General features: G+C 43.6%; 1 protein-coding gene across 1 annotated transcript; it reads right to left on the minus strand.

Moving 5' to 3' along the window:
• Positions 1 to 10: 10 nt before the first annotated feature.
• On the minus strand, positions 11 to 3,692 carry LOC114881391 (protein smoothened-like). Its single transcript, XM_046288169.1, is given in 4 exon segments — positions 11 to 165; positions 355 to 629; positions 2,108 to 2,512; positions 2,639 to 3,692. Coding segments are annotated over 4 exon segments (1,023 nt in total). The 5' UTR covers positions 2,854 to 3,692; the 3' UTR covers positions 11 to 37.
• Positions 3,693 to 13,414: the final 9,722 nt, after the last annotated feature.

A 13,414-nucleotide genomic window follows, 5' to 3' on the forward strand; every position in this document is an offset into this window, starting at 1 on the left:
TCTGAAGCTTTGACACCATTCCCAAGATTGTTGGAACTCATAAATGTGGCAATAAAATGTTACAAAATACATCCATACGCACGATGGTTTCTCGTATTTTAGCACTTGCTCTTTCAGATATAATTTCTTGGCTACTTATTTTCAGCCGAATCAGAGTAGTTAATTCTAAAAATGTTAACAATAATATTAGTGAAACTATATTATATTAATGATGGTTGAAATATTAACAATTATTCCTATCGAGAAAAAAAAATATACTTACAGACTATGTTCTTTAGGAAAGCATATAAGAGAATACATTTTATTACTTTGATTACATAGATAAGATAAAATAAATGTACGCTTCGTACATACCTCTGGATAAAAAGTATCCTCCAACCAGTAAAACAATCAGTACTGGACCAAGCAAAAATCAAGCTCTGACTGCATGATTAGCGTAACCCACAAAACATATACCAGTAACATTATTTCCATCTATTTCCCCTAATGCCATAATCGTAACAGTGAAAACAAGTGGGAAACACCAAGCAATTAAATGAAAATAAGCACCCTTCTTATCGATTCTATCTTGGATTTTGCCTAATGCTTGAAAACTCATATGCCAAGTGTTGTTATGGGAAACTAAACACCTTTTGGAATGTTAGACTTAAACAATAGTTTTATTATAAATATGTATGAAATATTATATTTATACATATTATTCAAATCGTAAGTAAGTCATTCTATCACGTGTAGTTTCTATAATGACGGAAAACGGAAGTGACAAAAAAAAATAAAAAGCGACGGTGCTGCTTGAAGTTCAAGGGTAGAATTCTGGTAACAAAATAAAAATTCCTAGTCAGGACGATTTTCCTCTAGCTTTCTCAACACTCTCCCTAAAATCGACCTGAAGCAAATGTAACGGGGCGGTCTGGTCGCTGCGCAGGGTGTTGCGCACCGCGGTCGGTTTCCCCGCGCCAGGGTTCGCTTGGGAACAGGTTCGAGAAATAATGAGGCGGTGTTAGTTAGAAAAATAGAAATATTTATTCAAAGAAAGAAATAACGTCTTAGGCCGGTGGGGGTGGGCCGCCGGCTGCGGCCCCTGGAGGTGCCGGTGTTGGTGGCGGTATATCCTGCCGTTCTCGCTACAACAGAAAATAATCTAACCGTGAGCTGGCGATGTAGCCGTGTCGCACTTAACCCTAGGTGTACATTGGCTTATGAACTACGATCGGGACCCGGCCCGTCACATGAGTCGCGCGGTCTTACAAGCTAACGCAGGTCGTAGCTGTCGCTACGCGGTCTTAAGGCTAACGCGGGTCGTAGCCGTCGCTACGCGGTCTTACAGGCTACGGCGCGGAGTGAGAGCGCGGCGCGGAGCGCGAGCGCGAACGAGAGAGACGCAGTATATGCGGGAGTCGTGAAGACTAGGAGAAAGGATGGCCCCTTCGGGCCGTCGGTCTGTTATTTAAAGTCGCGCTGCGGGGTTTCGCGCTGCGGTGGAGTTGCTGCCCGCTTTACCTAGTACGACTGTCTTCTCGGACACCGTGGTCAAACCTAGCAGTGAACGAGGCGACGACCAATCCTGGCTCGCCCTGGGTCGAGCCTCGGGACGGGACGGAATCGGTTGCCATAGGCTGGATGCGGTGCCGTGTAAGCTAGCGCCTGGAACCCCGCGGACAAACCGGCGGATGTTACGGGCGCGCACTAGTTTGGTCATCCTGGGTCAAACCTCGGGGCTGACGAAGCTAGGCGCCTACGGCTGCTAGACCGATTGGGAGCTGCCAGCTCGTGACGTACGTCACGTTCCGACTGCCGGTGAACTCGTCGCCTGGACAAACCGCGACGCCGAGTCTGCCGGTGCTCCGGTCCGACCTCCTAGGAGGTCTGCTTGGGGCCGAGGCCCCGAGGCAACTCATCGATCCGCGTGTCGATCGATCCTATTTATAGCCTCGCTCGCGGGAGTGGGGAGGCCGCCGCGGTGGGGGCCCGCGATGCGCGACGCCGGTCCGCGGCTATCGTCGCACAAAAAATAAACATAAAACAAAATAATAATTGAATAATGCTGCATAAGTTGGTTCCGGGGTTTTCAGTCTTCGAGACCAATTCCCTTCCGCAATTTGCGAACTGCAGAGGCTCCACTGGCTTTGTCAGTAGGTCTGCCAGCTGGTTTGTCGTGTCCACATAGGTCAACAGAATTCTCTTGTCCATCACTAGTTCTCTGATGTGATGATACCTCACATCTATGTGCTTGAAACGTTTGTGCTGTTCCGGATTGCTTGCCAGTCTTATGGCGGCTTGGTTGTCTATTAATAACCAAGCTCTAACTTCAGGTACAAATTCTTTTATCAGATTATGTAGCCAAATCAACTCTTTGGCAGCTGTTGATGCAGCAACATACTCTGCTTGAGTAGTCGAAACAGCTATGCATCTTTGGCGTTGGCTACTCCAGCTGATTGCACCATCACCCAGTGTTGACACATATCCAGTAGTCGACCGTTTGGTTGCAAGATCACCAGCATAGTCGGAATCGCTGTATACATTCAAATACTCCAGTGGCGAGCCACTATAGACTATTCCCATCTGTATGGTTGCCTTTAAATATCTCAGAATTCGTTTGATGAATTTCCACAGACCCACAATGTTAAGTGCAAGCTACCTTGGTTCACTCATACTTAATGTTCCATCTTTGCGTCACACAATCACTACTCTGCTCCCCGGTGTAAATTGAATAAGCCGTCCAATACAGGATATCATAAAACAACAATTGATATAGAATATCACTAAAGCTGGATATTTATTTGCACTTCTCCAATCGATAAAAACGTTACCTAAAATTTTATACAAATAAAATGTAATTTTATCTGATTGCATTCCTTCATTTGTATAATACTTACAACTGTGAATAAATTAAATGAGCCACAAATTTCTGACAACTTTCTCAACCTTCCTCGCGACGCTAAAAACATACCGGAATATGTTTAACTCTTGAACGGCGGACCATGGGGTAGAGATCAATATTAATTTAATTTTGTATTTCATATTATTTTACACTGCTCCTTTAAAAGTGATTCTTCTAATGTATAAAACTCTTTCGTTTAAAAATTATATATTTAATTTTAGTTGAATGTTTTGTGAGTTTGGATCACGATTGACACAACCTCTGCTGTTCAAGGGTTAAACGCGATAAGAAAATTGTTTAGTATCTTGAAAAAGATAAATGTGGATCAAGTGCAGGATGAGGTTTGAAAGGATTTTAATAGAGAGCAAAATCGTTGTTAAAGTTTTTGGTACTATTGTTACATGCGGAGTAGGCGTAGTGGTAGGTGACTACTCTGCGGTATGTTATGATCCGACGCAACGCTTAAACACCTTCTTTTGTGAAGGAAAGATAATATAGGATTCGGATTCGGTCTAGACTTATACAAGCCTCTCGCTCGTTGGATACAGGGTTTGGAAAATACGCACTAAATAATTATAAAAATTGAATAAATAACTATTATATATTTTGTGACGGGTACGCCAGCCCGATCCCCCCCACCAGACCACCATAGGCCGCGCGCGGCGAAAGTTCGCGCCGCGCCCGCTAGAGGGCCGCGAGCCGCGAGGCGCTCTCGCAAGGCAACCGAGCCGCCTAGCTTGACCAAATATAAGACGGCCCGCGGACCAAGAAAGCGAATCGGCTCCGTACCGAGATCGAAAGCGAAAGCGTACCGAACACGCACCGTCGCAACCGCCGATACGATTGAGCACGACTCCCGTTTTTGTATTCCTGCTTCCTCCACGGCTCCGGGACGGCTCCGGTTTGGTGAAATCCGGCCGCCCCGAGAAAGGTCAATAACCTACGCCCGCGGAAGGCCCGTCTGGCCTTCCTGCATTTTTGGCATCCTTGACCTCCGTTCTGCCCCGGCGGAAACCACAAGCAGACGGGACACAGGTCCTCTGGTCAGGCCCGAGGGACGGCGTTTGCCAACTAACCGAGGATACCACTACTACGGCCACTACCGCTCCGATAGACCCTGCTCTCCGCCTTCGCCCACCACGAACCTGTACGAACCGCGTACCGTAGCTTTAAGACCGCGCCGCAAATCCGATAGCCTTAAGGGGGTAGACACAGCACGTGACGTCACCGATTCGGGACGTCGGTATTACAGTAGTTTTTTCGTTGGGCCTGGTGGAGCCACTTGCGTGTTTTGTTACGAACTTGAAAGGTTTAATTCTCAGCTAGCGTGCGCGCAACACGATCTAGGAAGGCAACAGCGCATCAAGTATTTTTACAAACACATTCAAACGCTCATCTCGTCAGAGGCATCGCGACGATACGCCTGAAGAACGAAAGCGAAACATTGGCGCGCGTTTAGAGTGAGATGTACGGTGATCATGCTATCCTTCTTTCAACCCAAATGATAGAATTGTTCCGCTCCGATAAATTCTGACTGACCAAACGCGTGGGTTTTACATAGTGCACCGTAGCACTCCTCGCTGCTGAAAAATATATACCTACTCTGAGGAACCGAAGGAACGTGCAATCTGAGAATTATTTTTAGAAAAAGTTATTAACTGTTTAAGTAAAAGTTCAATGGGATGATAATGTCTATTTTTCTGTGATTTCAGTTTCTTCGTGAATGCAACGATGCACTCAAAAAATGCAAATCCACTTTTTATTTAAATGGAATTGCATTGTTTTTTTACTTGTGTCAACTCCTTGAAACATTCTGCATAAAAAAGTACTATGGTACTATTAGAACTAATAAATGGAGGGACCTTGCGTCTATCCAGTAAAAGCTGAATATATGCAACAGAGATTGGAAACCAGACGTTGCATATATCAGCCGAGGTGTCGAATCTCGGATTATATGCGATGGCCAGCCAAGCGTAAACGTAGAAAGGGACAGGCAGTGGAGGAGAGAGAGAGAGGTCCAATGATCAAAGAAAAGAGCCGAAACGCATCGGTGTGACGAATACTAATTCAATTATAAAACTTTTTTATTTTTGACTGTTTTTTACTGAAACTTTTACTAGCGCATTGGTGATATTTTTATGATTAAAATGATACCAAACACGATATAGTTTGAATGGGGCGAGGTTTGTTATGGGGCGCTGTGAAAAATCCAGGCGAGCGGCAGTCAAAACTTAGCGAAAATGTACAATCTCAACATTCAGAATGAGAAAAGGACAGCATGACTGTAGTGCATCTCACTCAGCGTTCGGGCGATGTTGCCTCTTTCGCTTGCCTTCGCAGCACAGTTCGAGTGACGTAATCAAGCTGACGCTTGATGCTGGCTACGATTCCAGATCGGCAGCCTTTCTACTTAGACGCCACCTTATAACTACTAGCTGAACTAAATTTGTCACGTAACTTGCTCTGTAGTATCCAGATAATGGCGGAACTTGTCTTTGGGAATGCTTTTACGGGAATCGGTTATTCGTCCTTATATGAGAAGATCTTAAGCTGAATAAGGGCTCATTCGAAAGAGGAAGGCTCAATGAAGGGGGCTCAACAAATCGTTTTTGTCACAAAACTGTTATAGTTACTTAAAATGTACTTGGATTCAGCGGGCGTATTTTCTCGATTTTTCCTCTACTTTGGACACTCATATTATGAGATATCAACACAATTTCGTTAAAGTTGAGCCCCCTGCATTGGACCTTCCTCTTTCGAATGAGCCCTCACCCAGCCCTATGTGTTCTCTTATAAGGACAAATAACCGATTCCCGTAAACCCATTAATAGGCCCATTTTTGCCGGTAAAGTCAACGCGCTACTATTACCCGTGTCTACCCCGTTAAGAACCGTAGCATTAAGACCCGCGTAGGATTAAGTCCCGAACCAACCGTGCGTACCATAGCCTTACGAACCGCGTACCGTAGCTTTAAGTCCGCGCCGCGTTCTCGCGATCATCTTTACCTGTAAGAGCTCAAGATTTCCGCCGCATCACCTGTAGCCGTAGTCAGTAAGATTTTGCGAATAAACACGTTACCACCAATACCCAACCGAGTACTCATTCAGCGAAGAACCCTGAACATCCGACTGAGCCGCCCTTCCTCCCCGGTCCACCGCAGGACCGTCACAATTTTGCCAAAAGAAATGAATTGTTACAAAATCGGATTGTTACACTTCCTGGACGGAACACAAGTATGAAAATATAATGCGTATTCAAAAGATATTACAATTTCCTTAACTACTGAGAACAGAGTATCCAGATTTTGGTTGGACTCACCGGATATTTAGACGAACAGAAACGGTTAACGAGTTTGATGGATCGCTTCCTTCTCTCTCTCTTCCTCTCGACGCACGGATGATGGAACAATGTTCTTGATAAATGAAACCATGGCTTTACACTAACAATAAGTCTAAATGTCTTTACACTAACAGTTCTATTTGCAAATGGTTTGAAACTTGAGTCTTTGTTTAACGAAAAAACTGAGTCTTTTCGCGTGACACTTGGTTCTCACGACACTCTGCTCGACGTATTTTGCAATACTAGGCGTTCCTCGGACAGAGAGACCGCGCACCTTGTGACTGTATGGCCGACTGTCCCACTATTGTCCGTAATCGGTTTTTTATTAGGGTCGAAGATGCTTATTTCGCATGGGATGAGGAAAAGAGTTCACTAGTATATTGAGCTGTTGGAATGTCGATGCATTGGCATACATTTTCGACGCAGCGTTTCGAGAAGAATAGAGAATTTGTTGACGCTGGTGGCTCTAAGGAGGTCAGTCAATGAGCCGATTTCCTTCGTAACTTGAAATTGGAGACAATGGAATTTTCTTTGTCGGGACTTAACACTATCAACACTTTAGATAATTAATGCGGATGCTTCTAATTAAATAAGAAAAGAATTTCTTATAATATTTAAGCGTCACTCACAAGGCAAGATCTCAAACGTCCGGCTCCAATTTTTATAAAACTACAAATTTCAAGAATAGTAAATAATAATATATACACTTCTTTTTTAACTGCAGTAACTCAGATTTAAGGGGTGAAATCACTGTAAAAAATTCGACTCCTTAAAAGCTAATTCGGTAACTACTGGAAATAGACGAAATATTTTTCAACAAAAATTGAACGGTTTTTAAGGTAATAAAAGCTAAATCAAAGATTGATAAAAAATCAAGACATTTCCTTGTCTCATGAGTTCTTTTAAGTCCTAATATTGAACATGCAATATTTTTGTACCTTAAAATCTCCGAATATAAACTCAAAAATGAATTTAACAATTTGCCAAAAACAAAACAAGTTAATAGATCTTAAATACTTATTTCAATAAATCTTGAAACATCACGCGGTAAGAATCACTATTTGGTTTATTAAACTCTCTTAATTCCTCATCAATTAACCCGTAACAGGTTTGAGGAGCAACGAAACTTTAAAGAAAAATGACAATCAAATGTCTGTTTAATTTTTTTTTAAAGAACATTTTTAACTTATAAAATCTATATACAATAATTAATTGGATAAGTAAAATAATCGAGGTAGTATGTCAGACCCCACCTCACCAGTTAAGGGTTGAATAATTCACTGAATCTCAACAAAATCTAGCTAACCATGCATTCAGTTCACAAACCTAACCCATGATACCATATCTACATCTTATCAAAATAATTTTCAAATTATAACATGAAACTCAGATACTTGTGCTACGCGAGCCGGTCTGCTGAACACGTGGCGATCCTCCGCGTTCCACCAGCAATCCCCTTTCTTTCCCCTTCACCATACACTCATACAATCCTCCGACAATTGTCCATGAAATCCAAACGAAAATTCACGAAAAACGATGGTGGTGGTTTTGTCGAACTATTTAAAGATGAGTCAAACCTCCTTCGATTTTCGATCATATCCAAAGGAGAATTCACCAGGAACGTCCATCGTGGTGGTGACGAACCATCGTGATGACAACGAACAATTTCAAATAAAACTGTTGATAAAAAGAATCTCATCCCCGCAGCAGCCAAGCCTCGTAGCTTCCGCTGGAGCACCCACCTTAAACATGCGTCGGTGGTTGATCGCGTACTGAAGTTTCCACCGTGGATTCGGCATCCAACTAGGATCTCACACCGACAAACGCGACCCCCCTACCTTCACCTCCCGCCCTACCAGCCGCCATTACTGCCCACCAGCGAGGAACAACCCCCCTTTGTAACCCTCCCGCCTGGCCGCCACTCGAAACCGTCACCCAACGTCACCCAGCGTGCACCTCGCTATGCCTATACCCTTCTTCGTTCAACCTGACACCTAGCCACCTTCTAGTAGTAGCGTCTTCTTATCTCGAGAGGAAACGAAGGGAGAATGCTGGCCGATCGTTAGCTACAGTTTCGTGACCATTTGTTCGAGGGTTGTTAAATTATTTTATAAATGTTGCTCGAATGAATTTAGCTCGGAATGATTGCACAGGATTCATAAGGATTACCTTCGTCCTAAGACGAAAACTCACCCTACCGAAACTTTCATACCATTATGTAAGTTATATTGTGCTTTTATCTGACTTCGAAAAAGGAGGAGGATACTCAATTCTATCAGTATATATATATATATATATATATATATACAGGGTGGCCCACATAACTCTTAACAGCGCAATATCTCGAAAACTATGACATCGATTTAAAAGTTCTTGGTCTCAAATTGCATGGATCTGAAGGGCCATTCTAACTACATAACCATGAAGTGGCCCACCCTTTTTCTTTAATGGAGGCGGGGGTACCTTTATAATTTTAAATGGAACCCCCTATAAAACGTTACATATTTAAGTTCTACAGGAAAAAACAAGTATATTTTGTCTGAAACATTTTTTGGTCAGTTATTTCCATGATGAGATTATAACAGTTTGAAGTTTCGACTTGTAGGTACTTCCTTGTAGGTACAATTCTTGAATTTGACTCAGTTATCCATGAAAACGTTCTCATCGTCAATACGATGATTTAAATAACATTTTTCGCATGATGCGGTGCCACGCGAAGTTGGCACCTCATATTTTCAAAATGCTATTTTTTCAGGTATTTCGCCGGAACTATTTCTGAATCCTATCAGGAACTATAGAACTATTGCGGGTGCAAATAGAACTGTTGCTAAAAGTTGCGACGACAGCCGCGGATCGGCGTCGCGCATCGCGGACCCCCACCGCGGCGGCCTCCCCACTCCCGCGAGCGAGGCTATAAGTATGATCGATCGACGCGTGGATCGATGAGTTGCCTCGGGGCCTCGGCCCCGAGCAGACCTCCCAGGAGGTCGGACCGGAGCACCGGCAGACTCGGCGTTGCGGGTTGTCCCGACGACGAGTTCACCGGCAGTCGGCTCGTGACGTACGTCGCGAGCTGGCAGCTCCCAATCGGTCCAGCAGCCGTAGGCGCCTAGCTTCGTCAGTCCCGAGGTTTGACCCAGGATGACCAAACTAGTGCGCGCCCGTAACATCCGCCGGTTTGTCCGCGGGGTTCCAGGCGCTAGCTTACACGGCACCGCATCCGGCCTATGGCAACCGATTCCGTCCCGTCCCGAGGCTTGACCCAGGGCGAGCCAGGATTGGTCGTCGCCTCGTTCACTGCTAGGCTTGACCACGGTGTACGAGAAGACAGCCGCACCAGGCAAGCGGGCAGCAACTCCACCGCAGCGCGAATTTCAAATAAAGACCGGCGGCCCGAACGGGCCATCCCCGCTCCTAGCCTCCAGCGACTCCGCGTTTCCCGCGGACACCGAACACCGCGTCTCTCTCTCTCGTTCGCGTTCGCGCTCCGCGCCGCGCTCTCACTCCGCGCCGTAGCAAGTAAGACCGCGTAGCGACAGCTACGACCCGCGTTAGGTTAAGACCGCGTAGCGACGGCTACGACCGGCGTTAGTTAGTAACACCGCGTTACTCATGTGACGGGCCGGGTCCCGAGCGTAGTTCGTAAGACCTTGTACACCTAGGTTAAGTGCGACACAGCTCCATCGCCAGCTCACGGTTAGATTATTTTCTGTTGTAGCGAGAACGGCAGGAGATACCGCCAACACCACCGACGGCAACACCCGGGGCCGCGGCCGGCGGCCCACCTGACACCTTATAATCGTTTCATTCATTATTTCTTTTGTTTTTTTTGAATAAATATTTCTATTTTTCTACTAACACCGACTCGTCATTTACCCGAACCTGTTCCCAGCGAACCCTGGCACGGGGAATCCGACCGCGGTGCGCAACGCCGTGCGCACCGACCAGACCGCCCCGTTACAAAGTTTTGTTTTTTGAAAATTAGGTGCTAATTTCACAGACGCAATTCAATAATGGTATTTCCGAGCGCTTCAAGTATGTACCTACAAGTCGAAACTTTAAACTGTTATAATCTCATCATGGAAATATCTGACCAAAAAATGTTTCAGACAAAATATACTTGTTTTTTCCTGTAGAATCTAAATATGTAACGTTTTATAGGGGGTTCCATTTAAAATTATAAAGGTACCCCCGCCCCCCATTAAAGAAAAAGGGTGGGCCACTTCATGGTTATGTAGTTAGAAAGGCCCTTCAGATCCATGCAATTTGAGACCAAGAACTTTAAAATCGATGTCATAGTTTTCGAGATATTGAGCTGTTAAGAGTTATGTGGGCCACCCTGTATATATATATTTTTTCTGGTTTTGTTCGCCGATTACTTCGAGATGGATGGACCAATCGGAACGAAACCTTTTGCATCTTCTAAAGTATATCTCCCGATTGGTCCCGTTAAAAGAACATTTTATATTTTTTCATTCCAAACGACTTTTATCGCAAAAAACGTGATACTTCATTTATATCTTTCGGCGTTTATGCTGCAGGAAATGTACCGATTGGGATGAAACCTTTCACATCTAATAGGAGATATTTCTACGATGATCCCACTTGCGAACATTTATGGAATTCGTTATTGTTAATGTTGAGTATTATGTTTCCATCCTTGCTAGTATGATTACGCGCGTGCGCGTACTCGAACCGGTCTAGAGCGACACCGGTCGTTTCAGTTTCGATAGAGTCGCTGAGCTAGCAAGAAACAATTTTCGGTAAAGCCAATATATTATCATTAAAGATTACTTTTGTCATAAAACAAATACCATTTATTTCTCATCTCCCCATAACCTTATCAGTTAATAACTGTTGTTGTTCTTGTTAAGCTCGTGGGTACTGCTGTACTGAACTTTAAATAATGTAGCAACTGCTTGCTTTGCCTTTCTTCCGTTAAAATATATTTATTTAAGTTAGTTACAATTTGATGTCTGATTCAATTCTGATCTAATTTCTAACAGCTCGTGGTTTAAGTAGCTTTCTTAAGCCCTGATTTGGGCGGTGACAAATTGCGAACTTATTCCTATTGGGTAGAATTTGTTTGGAAAGGGAAGTGTCGGTGGTCGTCTCCAACTCATGGTTGCTCTTTGGAATTTTTCACCCTTGAGGCATTTTAGACCGTGGAAGTCATAAAAATAGGGATCGGTGATCAAAAGTATAACGGGACAGGAGTGGTCAGAACGTGGACAATGCAATTGAAAAGGGTCGCGGGGTTAATTATGATTTTATGGTTAGTAATGAAGGTTACGGGGTTTTCCGAATGAGGGTAGTATTGCTAAATCTAAATTATCGCGAGTTATAAAACATGTGTACTTAACATTCCGCCCGGCTTGAACGACTGGCATTCAATAAATATACTATACAGTGAGTTATAAAGTAAATATAAAAAAAAACTTAATTAAAATGACTACTCGCTAGATTAAATGTTATAATTTCTTCTATTGTTCTGCGGGTGGAGCAGATGTTTCTTGATCGAGTGGTAGGATGCATATCTTAGTGAGTGCCCGTTTAATTATGCCTTCTGCGGTTTTGAGTGACACCGCCCGTGTGATGTTGTCTGCTCCGGGATGAAGTTCGACAATTCTTCCCATTCTCCATCTGAGTGGTGGAATGTTTTCGTCCTTGATCAGGACCATTGTTCCTAGTCCGAAGTTGATGTGGGAGGTTATTCGCCATTTATTACGTTGTTGTGGCTGGTGTAGATATTCTGCTTGCCACCGTTTCCAGAAGTGTTGGAACATGCCTTGTTGGTGCTGATAACGACTGAGTCGATTTTCCTTTATATGACGCAGGTCAGGTTCTGGGAACACGGTTAGTGAATCGCCTATTAGGAAATGTCCAGGAGTAAGCGGTAGCAGGTCTGTTGGATCATCGGAGAGCGGGCACAGAGGACGTGAATTTAAACATGCTTCGATTTGAGTCAATATTGTGTACATTTCTTCATAGATTAATCTGGTTTCGCCGATGATTCTTTTTAAATGATATTTTGTGGATTTGTTCGCTCCCTCCCACAATCCTCCGAAATGTGGAGCCCGAGGAGGAATTAAATGCTATTGAATTTTATTGTCACTTAGAAATTTTTCCACGCGTTCATGAAACTTCTTATCGCTTAATAATTTGCTAAGGTCTAAGAGATCATTGCGTGCCCCGATAAAGTTTGTACCATTGTCTGAGAACATGGTGTGACATAAACCACGACGCGAAATGAATCTTTTCAAGCAATTCAGGAATGATTCAGTATATTACATTATATATCTATGGCTATGTCTGTCCATGTCTGGTCATGTCTGTCCATGTCTAGTCATGTCTGTTGCTAATTCCAAGTGTACCGTCTTTGCAGAGAAACATACAAATAGGCATAGGTATGCCTTGAGTGAGACCTTTGACCGTGTTTTTTCCTTAATGAGGAAGGGACCTGCATAATCGATGCCGCATGTATAGAAAGGTCGTGTCGGGGTGACGCGTGCAGCAGGTACGTTGCCCATCAGGTAGTTCGGACTGACAGGTTTGGTTCTATAGCACCGAATACATTGTTTTATTACTGTCTTTAATAATCTCTTTCCTGACAAAGGCCAATAGCGCTTGCGAAGAGAATAAAGGATTGCATGACAACCTGCATGTAGCAAGCGTAAATGTTCACGTATAAAGATTAATTTTGTGATATGATGTTTTGATGGTAAAATGATAGGATACTTATGATCGAAGGAAATTTTTGCATTTACGAGTCTACCACCTACCCTGAGTAGTCCATCTTTGTCCAAGAAAGGGTTTAATGAAATTAATGAACTAGAATTCGCTATATTCTGGCCTGCTTTCAAACGTTTAATTTCGTCAGAAAAGTGCTCGGATTGAATCATTTTAAGCATTATTATTTCTGATTCGATTAACTCTTGTGATGTTAACCATTGATTCGACTCTTTTTTATTTGAAGTTAATAAACCTTTGCGATTATGAACCTTGCTGCGCAAGTTATTTAGAAATCGTCGACACTGAGCAATTATTCGTATCAAACGCGTGTAACAGGAAAAGTTATTAAATATGTCTGTGCATATGACGGAAGTGAATGCGCAACTAATCCTAGATTCTTTGGACACACTCTCTGTAGAGAGTTGATCATAATTATTGACCGTTTGTTCCGGTATTTTATCC

Source organism: Osmia bicornis, chromosome 12 (assembly GCF_907164935.1).
Source record: "Osmia bicornis bicornis chromosome 12, iOsmBic2.1, whole genome shotgun sequence".
Lineage (NCBI taxonomy): Eukaryota > Metazoa > Arthropoda > Insecta > Hymenoptera > Megachilidae > Osmia > Osmia bicornis.